The 13,593-nt window shown below is 35.1% G+C and overlaps 1 protein-coding gene across 1 annotated transcript in view; it reads right to left on the reverse strand.

Annotated features, from left to right (window-relative positions):
• Nucleotides 1-13,593, reverse strand: part of SCN2A (sodium voltage-gated channel alpha subunit 2) — a 73,565-nt gene that overhangs the window by 17,875 nt on the left and 42,097 nt on the right. The window contains exons 14-17 of the mRNA XM_054277675.1: nt 11,873-12,111; nt 10,843-11,016; nt 8,756-9,112; nt 6,628-7,107 (exon numbers count right to left, since the gene is read on the reverse strand). Coding sequence (XP_054133650.1) covers nt 6,628-7,107; nt 8,756-9,112; nt 10,843-11,016; nt 11,873-12,111 — 1,250 coding nt within the window. The remainder of the gene's footprint in view (nt 1-6,627; nt 7,108-8,755; nt 9,113-10,842; nt 11,017-11,872; nt 12,112-13,593) is intronic.

Raw genomic sequence — 13,593 nt, forward strand, 5'->3', positions numbered from 1 at the left:
AAATGCCTCATCCCACTGAGAACTCAGTTACTCTTCTGCTGATGTAACAGAGTATTTCCTTAGCATGCTGCTCTATTATACCTCAATTTGGCCCCAACCAGATCAGAATATAAAGAAAAATATTACAAAAATTATTCAGTAAGTTCTGTCTGTAAAAGTTCAGTATCATTTGGGAAAGAACAAAAACTAGAAATTTTCAACAGTAGAATTTCTTTTTACATTTTTCTTTGTTATTTTTAACATTGAATTTATTGTATGGCATTATGTACAAAATTTATAAAATTTCGTATGCATTAGAAACAGCTAGAAAGATTTTATAATACAACATCTCAAGATTTTATCAACTCAATTAAGTTCAGTATGCTAGGAAAACTTTTCATTAACATTTACATATTTCCACAGCAAACTTATGCTCTGGCATAAAGTAACTGACTCAGGGACTTGTTACTGATTTCTATGTATTCAACACAATATGACCTGGCAATGGATCATGTTATTGCTATCATGTTTGTCCATGCCTTAATACATAGGAAGACTTTTTCTGGCACTTACTGTGACTTACCAGTGTTCACACATATGGAATCCAGCTGGCTAGCTAGGCTACCCCAATTGCAGACCCTGAGATGTTAGGTATGTAGCATATATCCCACTTCTTTACCTAAACATATCTGAAAGTTACCTTTGTACCTGGTAAATTGCTCTCTGCTTACCAGCATTACAAAAACTTAATTTAGGCTATTTACTTAACATTAGCTTTTTTCAAAAATGAACCTATAGAAACGAGATAATAACCAAACCCAAGCATTAGCTTTGATCTAATAGTAAGTCCATTTTAAGCTTTTTGTCATACCATGAGTCTAGATTTCAAAAGGATTCAGTCATGCAGATTATAAGAGATTTATCAGGATCAAGTGTTAGACACTCTTTGAGAGTTATGAGGATATAAATTTTCTGAATAGTATGCTAAGAAAATTATTCTCAGAGAAATCTGTTTTTCAAAACCTTAAAATGTACATACTCTACCTCCTTTTCGAAGAAAACAGTAAGGGGACAAAAGTAGTGAGATGTTTCTAAAGCAGCAGTATACTGATTATCCTAGAGATTTAAATATCTTTTACATCACATGTACCAACAGCCTTGCCAGACATGCTTTAGTCAGCAATACAGAACAATATGAGATACAGATTTTCATTTAGCTTTCAAGATAGGAAAGCAACTTGCCTATCAGAGAAGCATTGCAAAAAGCAGCAGCCAAGATTAGGTCAGGAAGTTTTTGACATAATTACTTTCTGAACCTTGACAACATCGCATAGATTCATACAATTCTGCTTCACTTACAGCCAGGCCACTTCTAACATTTCTTTCTTTGTTCCAAAGATGATTATCTGAGAGTAGATGGACAGCTCTTAGCTTAACATTTTTAACAAAGGCTGAAATTTCATGATTGGCCAGGATGCCACTAATAGATGTTGAAATCATAATTTAAGGGATTGAAGGAGCAAAGAGCAGGACAGACATAAGCAGGAAGATGGCGCCAAGAGAAATCAACATTTTGATTTTGCTTTCAATTTCCTTTCCTCCCAAATACCTGTGAAAATGCTAAATAATGGAAATTAAATTGGTTTTATTTTCTCAGTGCTGTCTGGATGTCAGTATGAAACTGAAATGTTCCATGATATAAATGGCAATATTATATCATAACTATCCAGTCTTTTTCAGTATGGCTATATCACCTATGAAATCTTCAAAGTGGTAGATATCTTTGTGATTCCACTGGTGTAACTAGGTGGAATCTGGATTTCACTCTTTCAAATGCTTATAAAATAAGGCAGAATAACTCTCTAAATATAAAAATCCAGAACACTGTAAATCAAAGCAAAACAATTTTGTGGTGATTATTGGTTGCAAAAACTGAAAAAACCCAGTATCTCTAAATTATAGTCCACTCTGGACTTTATTGATACTCATAATTCCTTTGATCTATTTATTAATGAGAATTTATTAAATGAAAATATTTGCAAAAAAGTTGTATGCAAGCAAAAGCATTTTAAATAGCAGTGGTAATATGCTCCAGTGGGAAAAAGCTCTCCTACCAGTACCTACTTTAAAAGGCTCTTTAATTCATATAAGCAATAGTGAAAGGATATTTCTGAAAGAGAGTAAGGGAACAACTGTTTGCAAATATTAATTAAGCAAAATTTCATTAACTCTAACATTAACAACTTAATATCATCCGCAGTGAATCACAATATGCTAATACAATGTTACCAATGCACAATACAAAGCCTAAATTCTTCAGAGTATCAAAAGATTTTAAATAATGAATATTTTAAAATCAAAATACATCTTATCAGAATAATTATTCTTTACAAAATATTAGAGGAAAAGCTCTGGAGTAAGTATGTTTTAATTCCACTGATTTACAAAACTGAAAGCAGCAACTGTGGTGTTGTAAATATTATGGCATTGTTTAAGATGTGAAATGTAAATCACACTGAAGCTGAGGAACTTCTGCACATTTTGATCCAAACTCAGTAGTTTATTTACTTGAATGCTAAACTTTGTTTATTACTGATGAGATGAGAATAAGTTTCTCAAGGCAGACAATTTTATCTATTTGGGGAGGTAATAATTTTTTGACCATAAATTAAAGAGCTATAATAAGATTGAATTGGGCCATATCTTTCAATCAGTGTTCTCTTTGCAACTCTAAACCTAAGTGTGAGCGTAAGTAACAGCAGAACTGATCTCTGAATGTTTAACCAGCCAAATAACAGTTTTGTATGAATTCTTTCAACCAAATTACGGTCACATGCTTTGACTGCAGAAATTAAATTGATTTCATGCTTAATGGTGCTCCGAGTACTGCATATTAATCTCCAAAATAATGAAATGCTTATACAAGTACTAAAGAAAAGCACTTCTAAAAAAAAAGTAAAAAATAAATACATGACTATGATGACTTTGCAGGTTACCTCCATTATAAGTTAAAAGACAATAATATGAAAGTTTTCTAAAACAGCTAGCAGGTTTTCATTATCAACACAATTTACAGATGGACTTATATATAAATATAAGCTTCTGATGAGAATTGTGGCATATGTGTTACATATCCTGCCTTCCCTCAAGGCAAAAGAAAACCCTTCAAACACAGAATCCTGAATTCTATATCATCAAGATTAGGAGAGGTAGATAGCATGCACTGCAAAATACTATTAAGGTATTATGGAGAGGACCAGAACCACAGAAATCCTGGGGCTGCCGCTCTTGCCTGCCCATGCTGTGATGCGAGTCCCGTGGCTCAGCAGGGAGCAGCTGTGCATGTTGGTACTTATTGCAATGAATGGGACAGGATCATAGCTGAAGAGCATGCAGGCCAGTCAATATTGGCTAAAAGGTGATTAAATAGGATATAGAGAGATGTATAACTTGCTTAGGTAACCTGTGTAAAACTGGTGACACGATGCTCTGCCTCGCTAAAAGGCACCAGAGCTGCCCGCTTGACTGATCCAGCTTGGTTCTACTCCTGTGAGAAGTAAGAACGGTAGGAAATGAAGTTCAGGACACAGCACCTCTGGTTTTTTGCACTGAATATTTCTTAGAGTAAAATATACATTATTAATGTCTCTGCAACAGCATTAGGAGCGCCCATTTTCTTCAAAGCATTGAAAAATATTTTGTCATTGTATATCTTGGAGTTATTATTGGCCTATAAGTTACATTTAACATAAATTAATTATTATTACCCACTATTATGATTATTTTAACTAATTATTATACAGTCATACAGGTAATACAAAATTTTCCATATAAACCATCCTCATAGTGCTTTAAAACCTAAAATGGTAAAAAAATATATTCATAGTTTCTACACTAAATAGCGGTACTGCAGCTCAGATCCACAGACCTTTATTTATAGGACAATGGACTCAGCACGGTGTTCCCACAATTATTAATGGCCTACTTCCATTATAAAGTTTTATTTAGTATTTTTTCTCTAATTTCCTTATTATACTGTATTCATCCACTGACATCCTTAGGGACATAATGTTTTTATAATTAAATTTATTTTAGGTTTCAGTAACTTTCTAGAAAATTCCTTGTTAATTCACACCTACTAAGTATGTACAACATTTTATGTATTGTTTCTACAAAGGCATAATCTAGTCAACATTTCTATCAAACTACTGGAAAGATACATGTGCTATAATAAAGAATTCTCCAAACATTAACACGCTTAATTAAAACTTGCTAAGAAATAATAATTATTTTGTTGGAATTCAGCTTATTGCCCTATACAACAGTGAATACATGGACTTGGTTGTAGACACAGAAGCAAGCAGAAGCACACAGACACACACTCATCAGCATCTGGCTGTCCTGTACAGTGTCCTCATAGCACCTGGATGCCTCAGCTGCCTTTCATCTGCAAATCTGCTAATTGAACACAATTTGATGGCAGTTCCTGACTTAGATTTTTTCATTTGTGGTGTAAGCAATGAAGTGACTGGCAGATCAACTCGGCGACAGCAGTGTCATATAAACAAGAAAACAAGAGAGGCCAGAAATGCAAGGCACATTATGGCATGGCAAAAAAGAGGAAACCTTATTAAAAGCCATCTGTAGTCAATTTTTAAATTTAAAAAATGCCTTCTTTTCCTATGGAGCATTTTCATTAAAAGAGTGTTGGTCATCTGACTAATAAGCCAACACTCCACTATATCATAAATCATGGTGGTTAAGAGTATCAAGTGAAGAGTAGGAACTAGGATTAAGATTTTAATGCTTTTGTGTCATGCTTCTATGACTAAAATCTACTTGAACTTTAGGCACTTTTTAAAGAAATATGCTCACAATCTTTGCTTACTGCTGTGTCTCTCTTAAAAATTCCTGAAACTAATAAAATTCCCTTTATTTTTTCATCTTCAGCATCTGCATTAGCAAGAAATTTTGGCCCCAAATATACTCAGCAGAGTTTCAAACTTGGCCAGTTGGAGCTGCTTGGCACTAGCTCATCCCTGACTTAATATGCATTTCTTTGTCTTATCACCTGTTTGCAGTTCCTGAAGCAGAACAGCATTAAGGGCCTCCAAGAATGCAATGAAGACACTGTTTTCTGTTAAATATGATAGGTGGTGTAGAAAGCCTTTCTTTTATGGTGGAAGCTTAATGACTGGAGTTCATGCCTCAAATGTGAGATAATCTGCTTTAAAACTTTTCCTATAGGAAGTCAATATTTCTGTCATCTTGTAGAAGAACCCAATGAGGGTCCTTCTGTGGAGAGAAAAGAAAGATTTGGCTAATGAATACATCATCCAGTGATACAGAGAAGTAAGAGATGCAGCATTGTTATACTCAGCCCTGCTAACCACCAGCACACAGGTTTGTGTAAAGCTCACCCTCCACCTCTCCTACTGACAAAGTGCTCTTGTGCAATAAAGAGCAGAACAACTGAAGGTTAAACTTCAACTGATTTGTTCTACACCCAAGTACTGGTTTTGAAGAGAAGGATAAGTATTAATACAATCAATCTGCAAAAAAAATTTATAAGAATAATAAAGACATTTGTGATAAGAAACAAGAAAATATGACTAAATGTGTAATGCAGTCGGTACAGAAAAGGATCTCAGGCAGAAAATTACTAGAATCTTACCCATATTTATACTCTCAGATTCAAGTAAGAAAAAATTACTAATGAAAGCCTTTATGTTAGTTTATGTCTACCCCAGAGCATGCAGTACTGTTCAAAAATACCCATGCTAATGCTGAATGAACTAGCATCAGTATTAAGCATTGCACAGACTTACTCCACTTGAGCTGATGTGCCTCCACCACTTTCAGTTGTGCAGGACAAAGCAGTGGGTTAATAATACACACACAATAATAATGCCTTGGCATCCTCTATAACTCTCAGTGCTAGATTGGATTTATCCTCTTGGCACCACCTTGTGCCAGAAAGAGGTACATTTTATTAGTCATAGTAAGTAACACATTCAAATATCTTAAAGCTTTGAAAATAACAATGAGTAATCAAATGAAAGGATCTTATACTAGGATATTAAGCTTTGTAACTTTTTTGCCATAAGGCCATTACTTCACTTCAGTGGTTCTGCAACCATCAGCTGGAGTATACGTGATTTATTTGACATTGTTTAGTGATGCTAGTCCAGTATTCACATGTATCTATGATGTATATGGATGCATTTTTCACTTTATAAAAAAGGTTAAAACATCAGAATGAACTGTTAAAAAAGCAGATTAAAAAACAAACTGCTCTAATGAAATAAGCATGGAGAAATTTCCACCAGCCAGACACACTTCATATGACTTCTGGTATCCAGGACTATTAAACTGGTTCCTTTGCTTGTTAAGGATTTAACTAAATAAAATAGAAAAAAATATTAATTTTCTAAAAACTTTTCTTACGTATCTTGATTGTTACTGTAAGTGCAATATTGTATCACCATCACTCAAAACTCACAACCTTACATCAATTTTCCTTAAACAACATTACAAGTTTGTACATGCTTTTGTAAAAGAATTAAAGAAAGATTTGAATCAACACTCAGAAAAAAAAAAAAAAAAAAGAAAAGCATCAGAGTATTTAAAAGCTAGAAATAGGCTTACCTCTTTGCTTTCTTCCAGGTCTGATTCACTGCTGAACTCCTCTGTGTTTAAATTTTCAAAATCTGATTCTCCAACAGCAATGGGCACTGTCACGGTGAGACTTGGGTTGTTTATGAATGACATGTAATCACTTTCATCAACAACATATTTTTCCACACTGCTGCCTATGCCACTGGTCGTTCCATTCCCATCCTTGAGATAGGCAAGGTTTTTACCTATGTCTACTATTGTATGGTTGGAAATACAGCTGTCTTTTTTATTGTTTAGGTCTTCAAGAGGTTTGATTTCATCTAAAGCTTTCTGTTTTCTAACAAAGGCTTTTTGGATGAATTCACGCACTTTTCTCTTCACATAATCTATGCCTTTCTGAATCCTTGCCACAGCAATCTGGAGATTGTTCATTTCATTATCATCATCTGTAGCAGCAAGGTTGTCTGAACTAAATGAGCTCAGCAGCAAGGCCAGAAATAGGTTGAGTACCTAAAATAAAATAAGGAAAAAATTACTCTTATTTTTAAGTCATAAAAGATATGTCATTAAAAGTTTTTCAATATGAGACAATTTTTATTTCACATGTAACACTTTATTTCTATGCACCTTCCTGCTATTCTTTTCAGTTTATAATCCCTGTCCCCAACATTTTATTATCTTGCCAAAAGCACTTTTAGCTGATTTAACTGCACTAATACAGGTGAAAATCTGAGCTGTTCCTTGACTGTCTTCTCCACAATCTGCAGTAGTACAGATCTGCTCCTCAACATGGAGAAAGACATAAAAAGGCAGAATACAACATAATGCAGTGATTTATGCAAGCTGTGTCCACTGTAGTGTTCATAAGACAGCGAAATGCAGGCAAATGCCAGTCCTCTACAGTTCAACAGACCACAGCTCTAGTGACCATCTCTAATTCAGACCATCTCTAATTCAGAATATAGTAAAATTTTGTATTTGGCAAATATGCATGAGTCTATCTTGGTCCTGGGCAGGAACACTAGCTAAGAGATAGAGTGCCCAGATGTGGTACACCTCAATTTCAGTAAACTATTTAATCTCAGTTTCAAGCAGCTATTTCAGACTTTCTTGCATGACATTTTACAAACATACAAGAGAAATTTGGATTGCAAGCAATTATGACAGACCATGTGCAAAACTGATTAAAAAGAATTTAATTAAAAATCAGTTAAATTATATTTGCAGTTCTTCCTGTTATGCCACAGTACTCACATTACTCTGGTGATACTTGGTAATGATGACTCTGGATAAGCATATTTATAAAATTTGTGGATCATACTAAAAAGAAAGAGGATGCCAGCACTCAAGGAGAAAGAACTAAAAATAACATAATCATGGTTTATGGCAAGTTAGTGAAATTATTCAAAATCAATATTTTGTTTAATTCTGAAGTACTGTTGTGGAAAGGATTGTTAAGAAAAATGAAAAGTATATATAAAGAAAGTGTGAAAATAGGCAAAGTGGAAGCACTGCAGAAAGGGGTATAGAAGCTGCATCAGGAAAGCAATGTTGGTACAGAAATTTCATGTGTCTTTTGGGGATGTACTACAATGAACGCTCAGTGTAAGAAATAAAAGTATCAGTATTCCACATTATTCAGTACTTGTGTCTTTATTAAAAATGTTGCTTGGGAAGAATTCAGAAGCCAGTAGCAAAATGGATAAGCCATTTACAAATCACCACTTATGAGAAAAAAATTGAAGAGTCAGGCTTGTTTTGTTTCCCAGAGAAATGACTGAAAGTGGAAACAGTAAGCTTTTAAGTATGACAAATGTTGTCATAAAACCCAGCAGTTTTCCATCAATATTGAGATAATTTAGTTTACTTGGCTGTAAAAGGTGATTTAAATTAGATGGATTTTAAAAGGCACTCTTAACTGTAAGTACAATTCAGCACTGCCCTTATTAAAGAGGTTATAAACTTACTGAGATTTAAAAGAAAAATAGAGAAACATTCTTCATAGATAACCAAGGTGTATTTGAACCTGGTGTACAGAAAGGGCAAGTGAAATACATGATTTCCTGAAGTCCTTCTCTAGTTTTCATTTTAGATTTCTAAATCATGAAAAACAAGAGATATGTCCTAGGAGTTTAAAAAGTCCCCACTGATTACTTACCACTAGGTTTCCAATCACCATGACCATCATGAAGACGGTAAGGCACATGGTTTGGCCTGCAACCTCCATGCAGTCCCACATGGTTTCTATCCATTCCCCACACAGCACTCGGAATACAATCAGGAAAGAGTGGAAAAAGTCGTGCATGTGCCAGCGAGGCAGTTCACAGTCACTGGAGATCTTGCAGACGCATTCCTTGTAGCTCTTCCCAAAGAGCTGCATCCCAACCACAGCGAAAATGAACACAATGATGGCCAGCACCAGGGTCAGGTTCCCCAGAGCCCCCACTGAGTTGCCAATAATCTTAATCAGCATATTTAGAGTTGGCCAAGATTTTGCCAATTTGAAAACTCGAAGCTGCAAAACAGAAGAATGGTATATAGTTCTTCGTTAATTAGAATGAAATTGCCGCTATTCATTGCATATGTCAGTTACCATGTGTCTACATCATGTCTCTTGTAATCGTTCGAAGTTTTAGTTACAAAATTTCTGATTCAAGTTCTTTGTACAATACTACACATCAGCAGTGGTAAGTCCTGATTCAAGTGACTAGAAATCAAAAATAATATCTCTATGCTCATTTCAATTACATTGAAATTATCACAAAGACTCCTATTCAGACTTTGACTCTTTAGATGACTTTCGGTATTTGTAAAGAAGTTTTACTTGTTAAAGAAGTTGGACAAAACAGTCTTTCTCCTGTAAACTCTGAGAAAATATTACTAAAATAAATGAGCACATATGAAATGTGATCAGTTGAATGGGACCATAAGTATATAGTCCCTTCCGGATGCTTTCAACTTAACAGGCTGTGAGATGGAGGAAATGGCTTTCCTAAAAAGAGAAACAAGCTAAAGTTGTTAATTACAGACATAAAGTGACTTGCAAGTATCTTTAACAACATATTTTCAGTCTTTTAAAATAAATATAATGTGTTTTACAAAGCTTGTCATGCAACACTGAGAAAAACAAGGGAAAGTATATTAATAAGTACAACTTAAAACAGACAAAAATCAAATTCTTGGAAAGATACAGCAATTGTTTAGACAATTGAAAGAAGAATACTAAACTGAAGATAAAACTAAATATTATTTCATGTGATGATTTTGTTTCATAAAGAAAATATGACATAAAAACAACTTGACATAAATGTTGAGTTAAAACCAGAATCTACTACTGAGAGAGAAGTCAATCCAGACAGATTTTAGACTTCAGGCAAAGTGCAATGTAATGCTATGCAGATAACCAGAAAAAACTTATTTAAAACCCCTTATTTTTTAAAGGGGATGTATTTAACTTTAATTTCAAGTTAATTTTTTTTTTATTTATTTAAGGCAGAAGTTGATCTTGATGACCAGGAACTCTAGCTTCATGTCTCTCACTGTATAGGTCTTTTCAGAAGAGTGTTTGGACACTGAATTGCATGCTAGCCTAGTCTGTAAGAAAACCAAGGTTTTTCAAGTTCCTGTTCATGAAAGAGATCTCTAATAACAGACAGAGACGCTGCAGTGACTTCTGAGCAGAAAAGCTGTCAGACAGCAGATAGACCCTTGCAGGGGTACAGAGAAAGCTGGTAGGGAGGAAAAGCCCCTGGACAATGAAAAATCTTAACACTACTCTCTTGTAAAACTAACCAACAAAGGCAATTGGCAATGGAAGTCTATAAGCTAAAATTGTCAATTAACTTTTATTAATTAACTTATTATTTACCAAGCCATTCACTAATCTTCAGTCACATGTAGCGTAGGCCCTGTGGCTCTTGAATATTTTACTCCCTCATCTAGGGAGAAGACTCTAAGAAATACCTCTCTTAGAAAAGTTAATCCTTTAAGCATACTTTTGACAAGAATTGAATTGATGTTGACAATATCTTGAAGGAGAAATAGACATTACTATGATAATATACAAAACAAACTTGATATAATATATACATGTCATGTAGTGAATATGCAATTTAGCATTTTGTAAGTTCTGAAAAGATCTTCTGTCTCAGCCAAATATTTAATTTGCAAATGAAAAATGCACAAAATATATATGTACAAATACAAAAATGTAATCTAGAAACGTATTTTAAATAGTATATTTACCAATCGGAACGATCGAAGGACAGATAATCCTTCTACATTTGCAAGGCCAAGTTCCATTAAACTAAGACTCACAATAAAACCATCAAATATATTCCAGCCCTCTTGGAAATAATAATAAGGATCCATGGCAATTATCTTGAGAAACATTTCTGCTGTGAAAATTCCAGTAAACACCTGCAAGGAAAATACAGTTTCTTACTCCAGTTTAGGAAGAAAATATTTAAAAAGTAAAACTAATGGTATCAACACATGCTAAGTTATATTATCAGCAAGAAATTAAATCTGAACATTTTCTCTAGATTTCCATACACTGGGGTAGGAATAAAATTAATATTTGAAACTTACATATGCATCATAGAGTTTGGGTTATAAATAAAAGGAATGGGAAAATGTGGTTTTTATCTAGCCTGTTAATATGCACGTATGCCAATACACAGAATATTATCTGATTTTAATGCTAATTTTTATCTCCTTAGAGCTCATCTTTGCCCTTGGACCGCCTTTTGACTTCTAAAGATAACTGTTCCTATCATAAACTTATTTTATTAAGAAAAAAGTTATACAGACAGTTGAGCAGAACTGTTCTTCTTCAGGATGACCTGTGGAACACATTGTTATTCCATTTCATCATTTCCTTACATCTGTCATGCTTACTGGGTCTTTTCCCTCTAAAATTCCTTGAACACCCAGATCCTTAGGAGGTGCTAGTGAGGAACACAATGGGTGTGGGAATGGAACTGAAAGTTCTTATGATTTGTAACTATTCATCAAATAAAAAAACCCCTCCTTTAATGAGCTTCAATGACAGAAGATGAAGATTTTAAAAATCAAAGCGCATATATTGACTCTGTAGATCTTGATTCTGTAAAGTAAGAGTGGTGAAATTTACAAATGTCAACAACTTAAATTTAAGTTCAACAATCCCAAACCTCTAAATAGTCAACTTTTTCTTTTACATGAATGTGCATAAGTCACAAAAGAATTAAAGAAAAATGCATTTTACAAACATGGAACATCATGAAAGACTTACGAGGTTTCCTACTGACAGCACACCACTAAACTGTTCTGTCATTGGGTAGTGCTCCATGGCCATGAACAGGGTGTTCAGGACGATGCAGATGGTAATGGCCAGATCAACAAATGGGTCCATCACAATCAAATTTACAATATGTTTGACTTTCAGCCAGGGAGTACAGCAGTCCCAAATCAAGCAAGTGTTAGCAAATTTATACCAGCATGGTGGACATTTCTGTCTGGATTCTTCCAGTTCTAGAGAGGAAAATGAAAATAAAATTTTAAATATATTTCTCTATTCCAGAATCACCTGGATATTTCTTTGAAACTAAATGCTGTTTTCCAAGGTACTGTTGGTAAATTGTGTTGATATTTTGAAACTGAGACTGCTTTCAGTTAAAAGAAATTAAAATTTAAAATAATCTATTAAAAAAACCCCACACACCAAAATCCACCCCCAAAACAACTATACTAAAGATTCAGTAGATAAAAGAACCATTCACAAGCTAATGCTAGATAGAATGCAAAAGAGAAATTTGTCTTAGAATCCTGCCATAAGGCTGGGGATGAGGGGATTGAAAGCAGCCCAGCAGACAGAGTCTTGGGGTTATTGGTGGCTGAAAAATTGCATGTGAGCCAACCATGTCCGTCACAGCCCAGAGAGCCAAAATCCTCCTGGGCAGCATCAAAAGCAGCATGGCCAGAGGGCTGAGGAAAGGGGTTCTCCTCCTCCAGCTGGAGTGCTGTGTTCAGCTCTAGGGCTCCCAGCATGAGAGCAGCTTCAGAGGAGGCCACAAAGATATTCAGGGGCCAGAGCACATGGCCTATGAAGACAGGCTGAGAGACCTGGGGTTACTTATCCAGAGAAGGGAAGGCTCCAAGGAGACCTTATTGCACCCTTCCAGCACTTTTAAGGGGCCTGCAGGAAAGATGGAGAGGGAGCCTTTATCTGGGAGTGGAGTGAGAGGATGAGGGTGTACAGTTTTAAACAGAAAGAGGGTAGGTTTAGATTAGGTAGTAGGCAAAAATTCTTTACTGTGAGAGTGGTGAGGCCCTGGCAGAGGTTATCCAGGGAAGATGTAGATGTCCTATCCTTGGATGTGTTCAAGGACAGGTTGGATGGGGCTTGGAGCAATCAGCTCCAGTGAAAGGTGTTCCTGTCCATGGCAGGGGGATTGGAACTCTAGATGATATTTAAAGTCCCTTCCAAAAAAATATTTTAAACTATCCTCATGAAAGATAAGCATTTAGAGCAAGCCTGGAGTCAGACAAGTATTTAGGCAGCATTATGGTCCACGTGTGCACAACTGCTCTTTATTACCTTCCAATTTTCTATTTGGGCATAGTAATTTAAGCCTCAACATAATGTTTCAACCTTTCTTACAAATAATTGCTTAATTCCACGATTCAGAGTAATTGTATTTAGCCTTACAGAAAGAAGAACATGATCCCTCCTTTGTAAAACAGCAAGTCCATTGAATTGGTAGAAGGGGATTGTTCTACTGCAAGAAACATGGCCATTTTTAAATTGGAAACTTGCTACTTCTACCTCAAACCTATCAGTATGTTGCAAGATTTATCTTTTTCCAAATTTATCAGTCCCAAATAAAAAAATAAAAAAATAAAAAAACCACCAAAAAATCCCTCCCCTAACTCCATATAGAAATCTCTTCTTGGCTGTACCCTCTAGGCTGAAATAGCTGCCTTAAAACATCACTACCACTTAATGCATCACAC

This window comes from Melozone crissalis, unplaced genomic scaffold, assembly GCF_028551555.1.
Source record: "Melozone crissalis strain CALT ecotype California unplaced genomic scaffold, PUWL_Pcris_2 ptg000023l_1, whole genome shotgun sequence".
Classification (NCBI taxonomy): domain Eukaryota; kingdom Metazoa; phylum Chordata; class Aves; order Passeriformes; family Passerellidae; genus Melozone; species Melozone crissalis.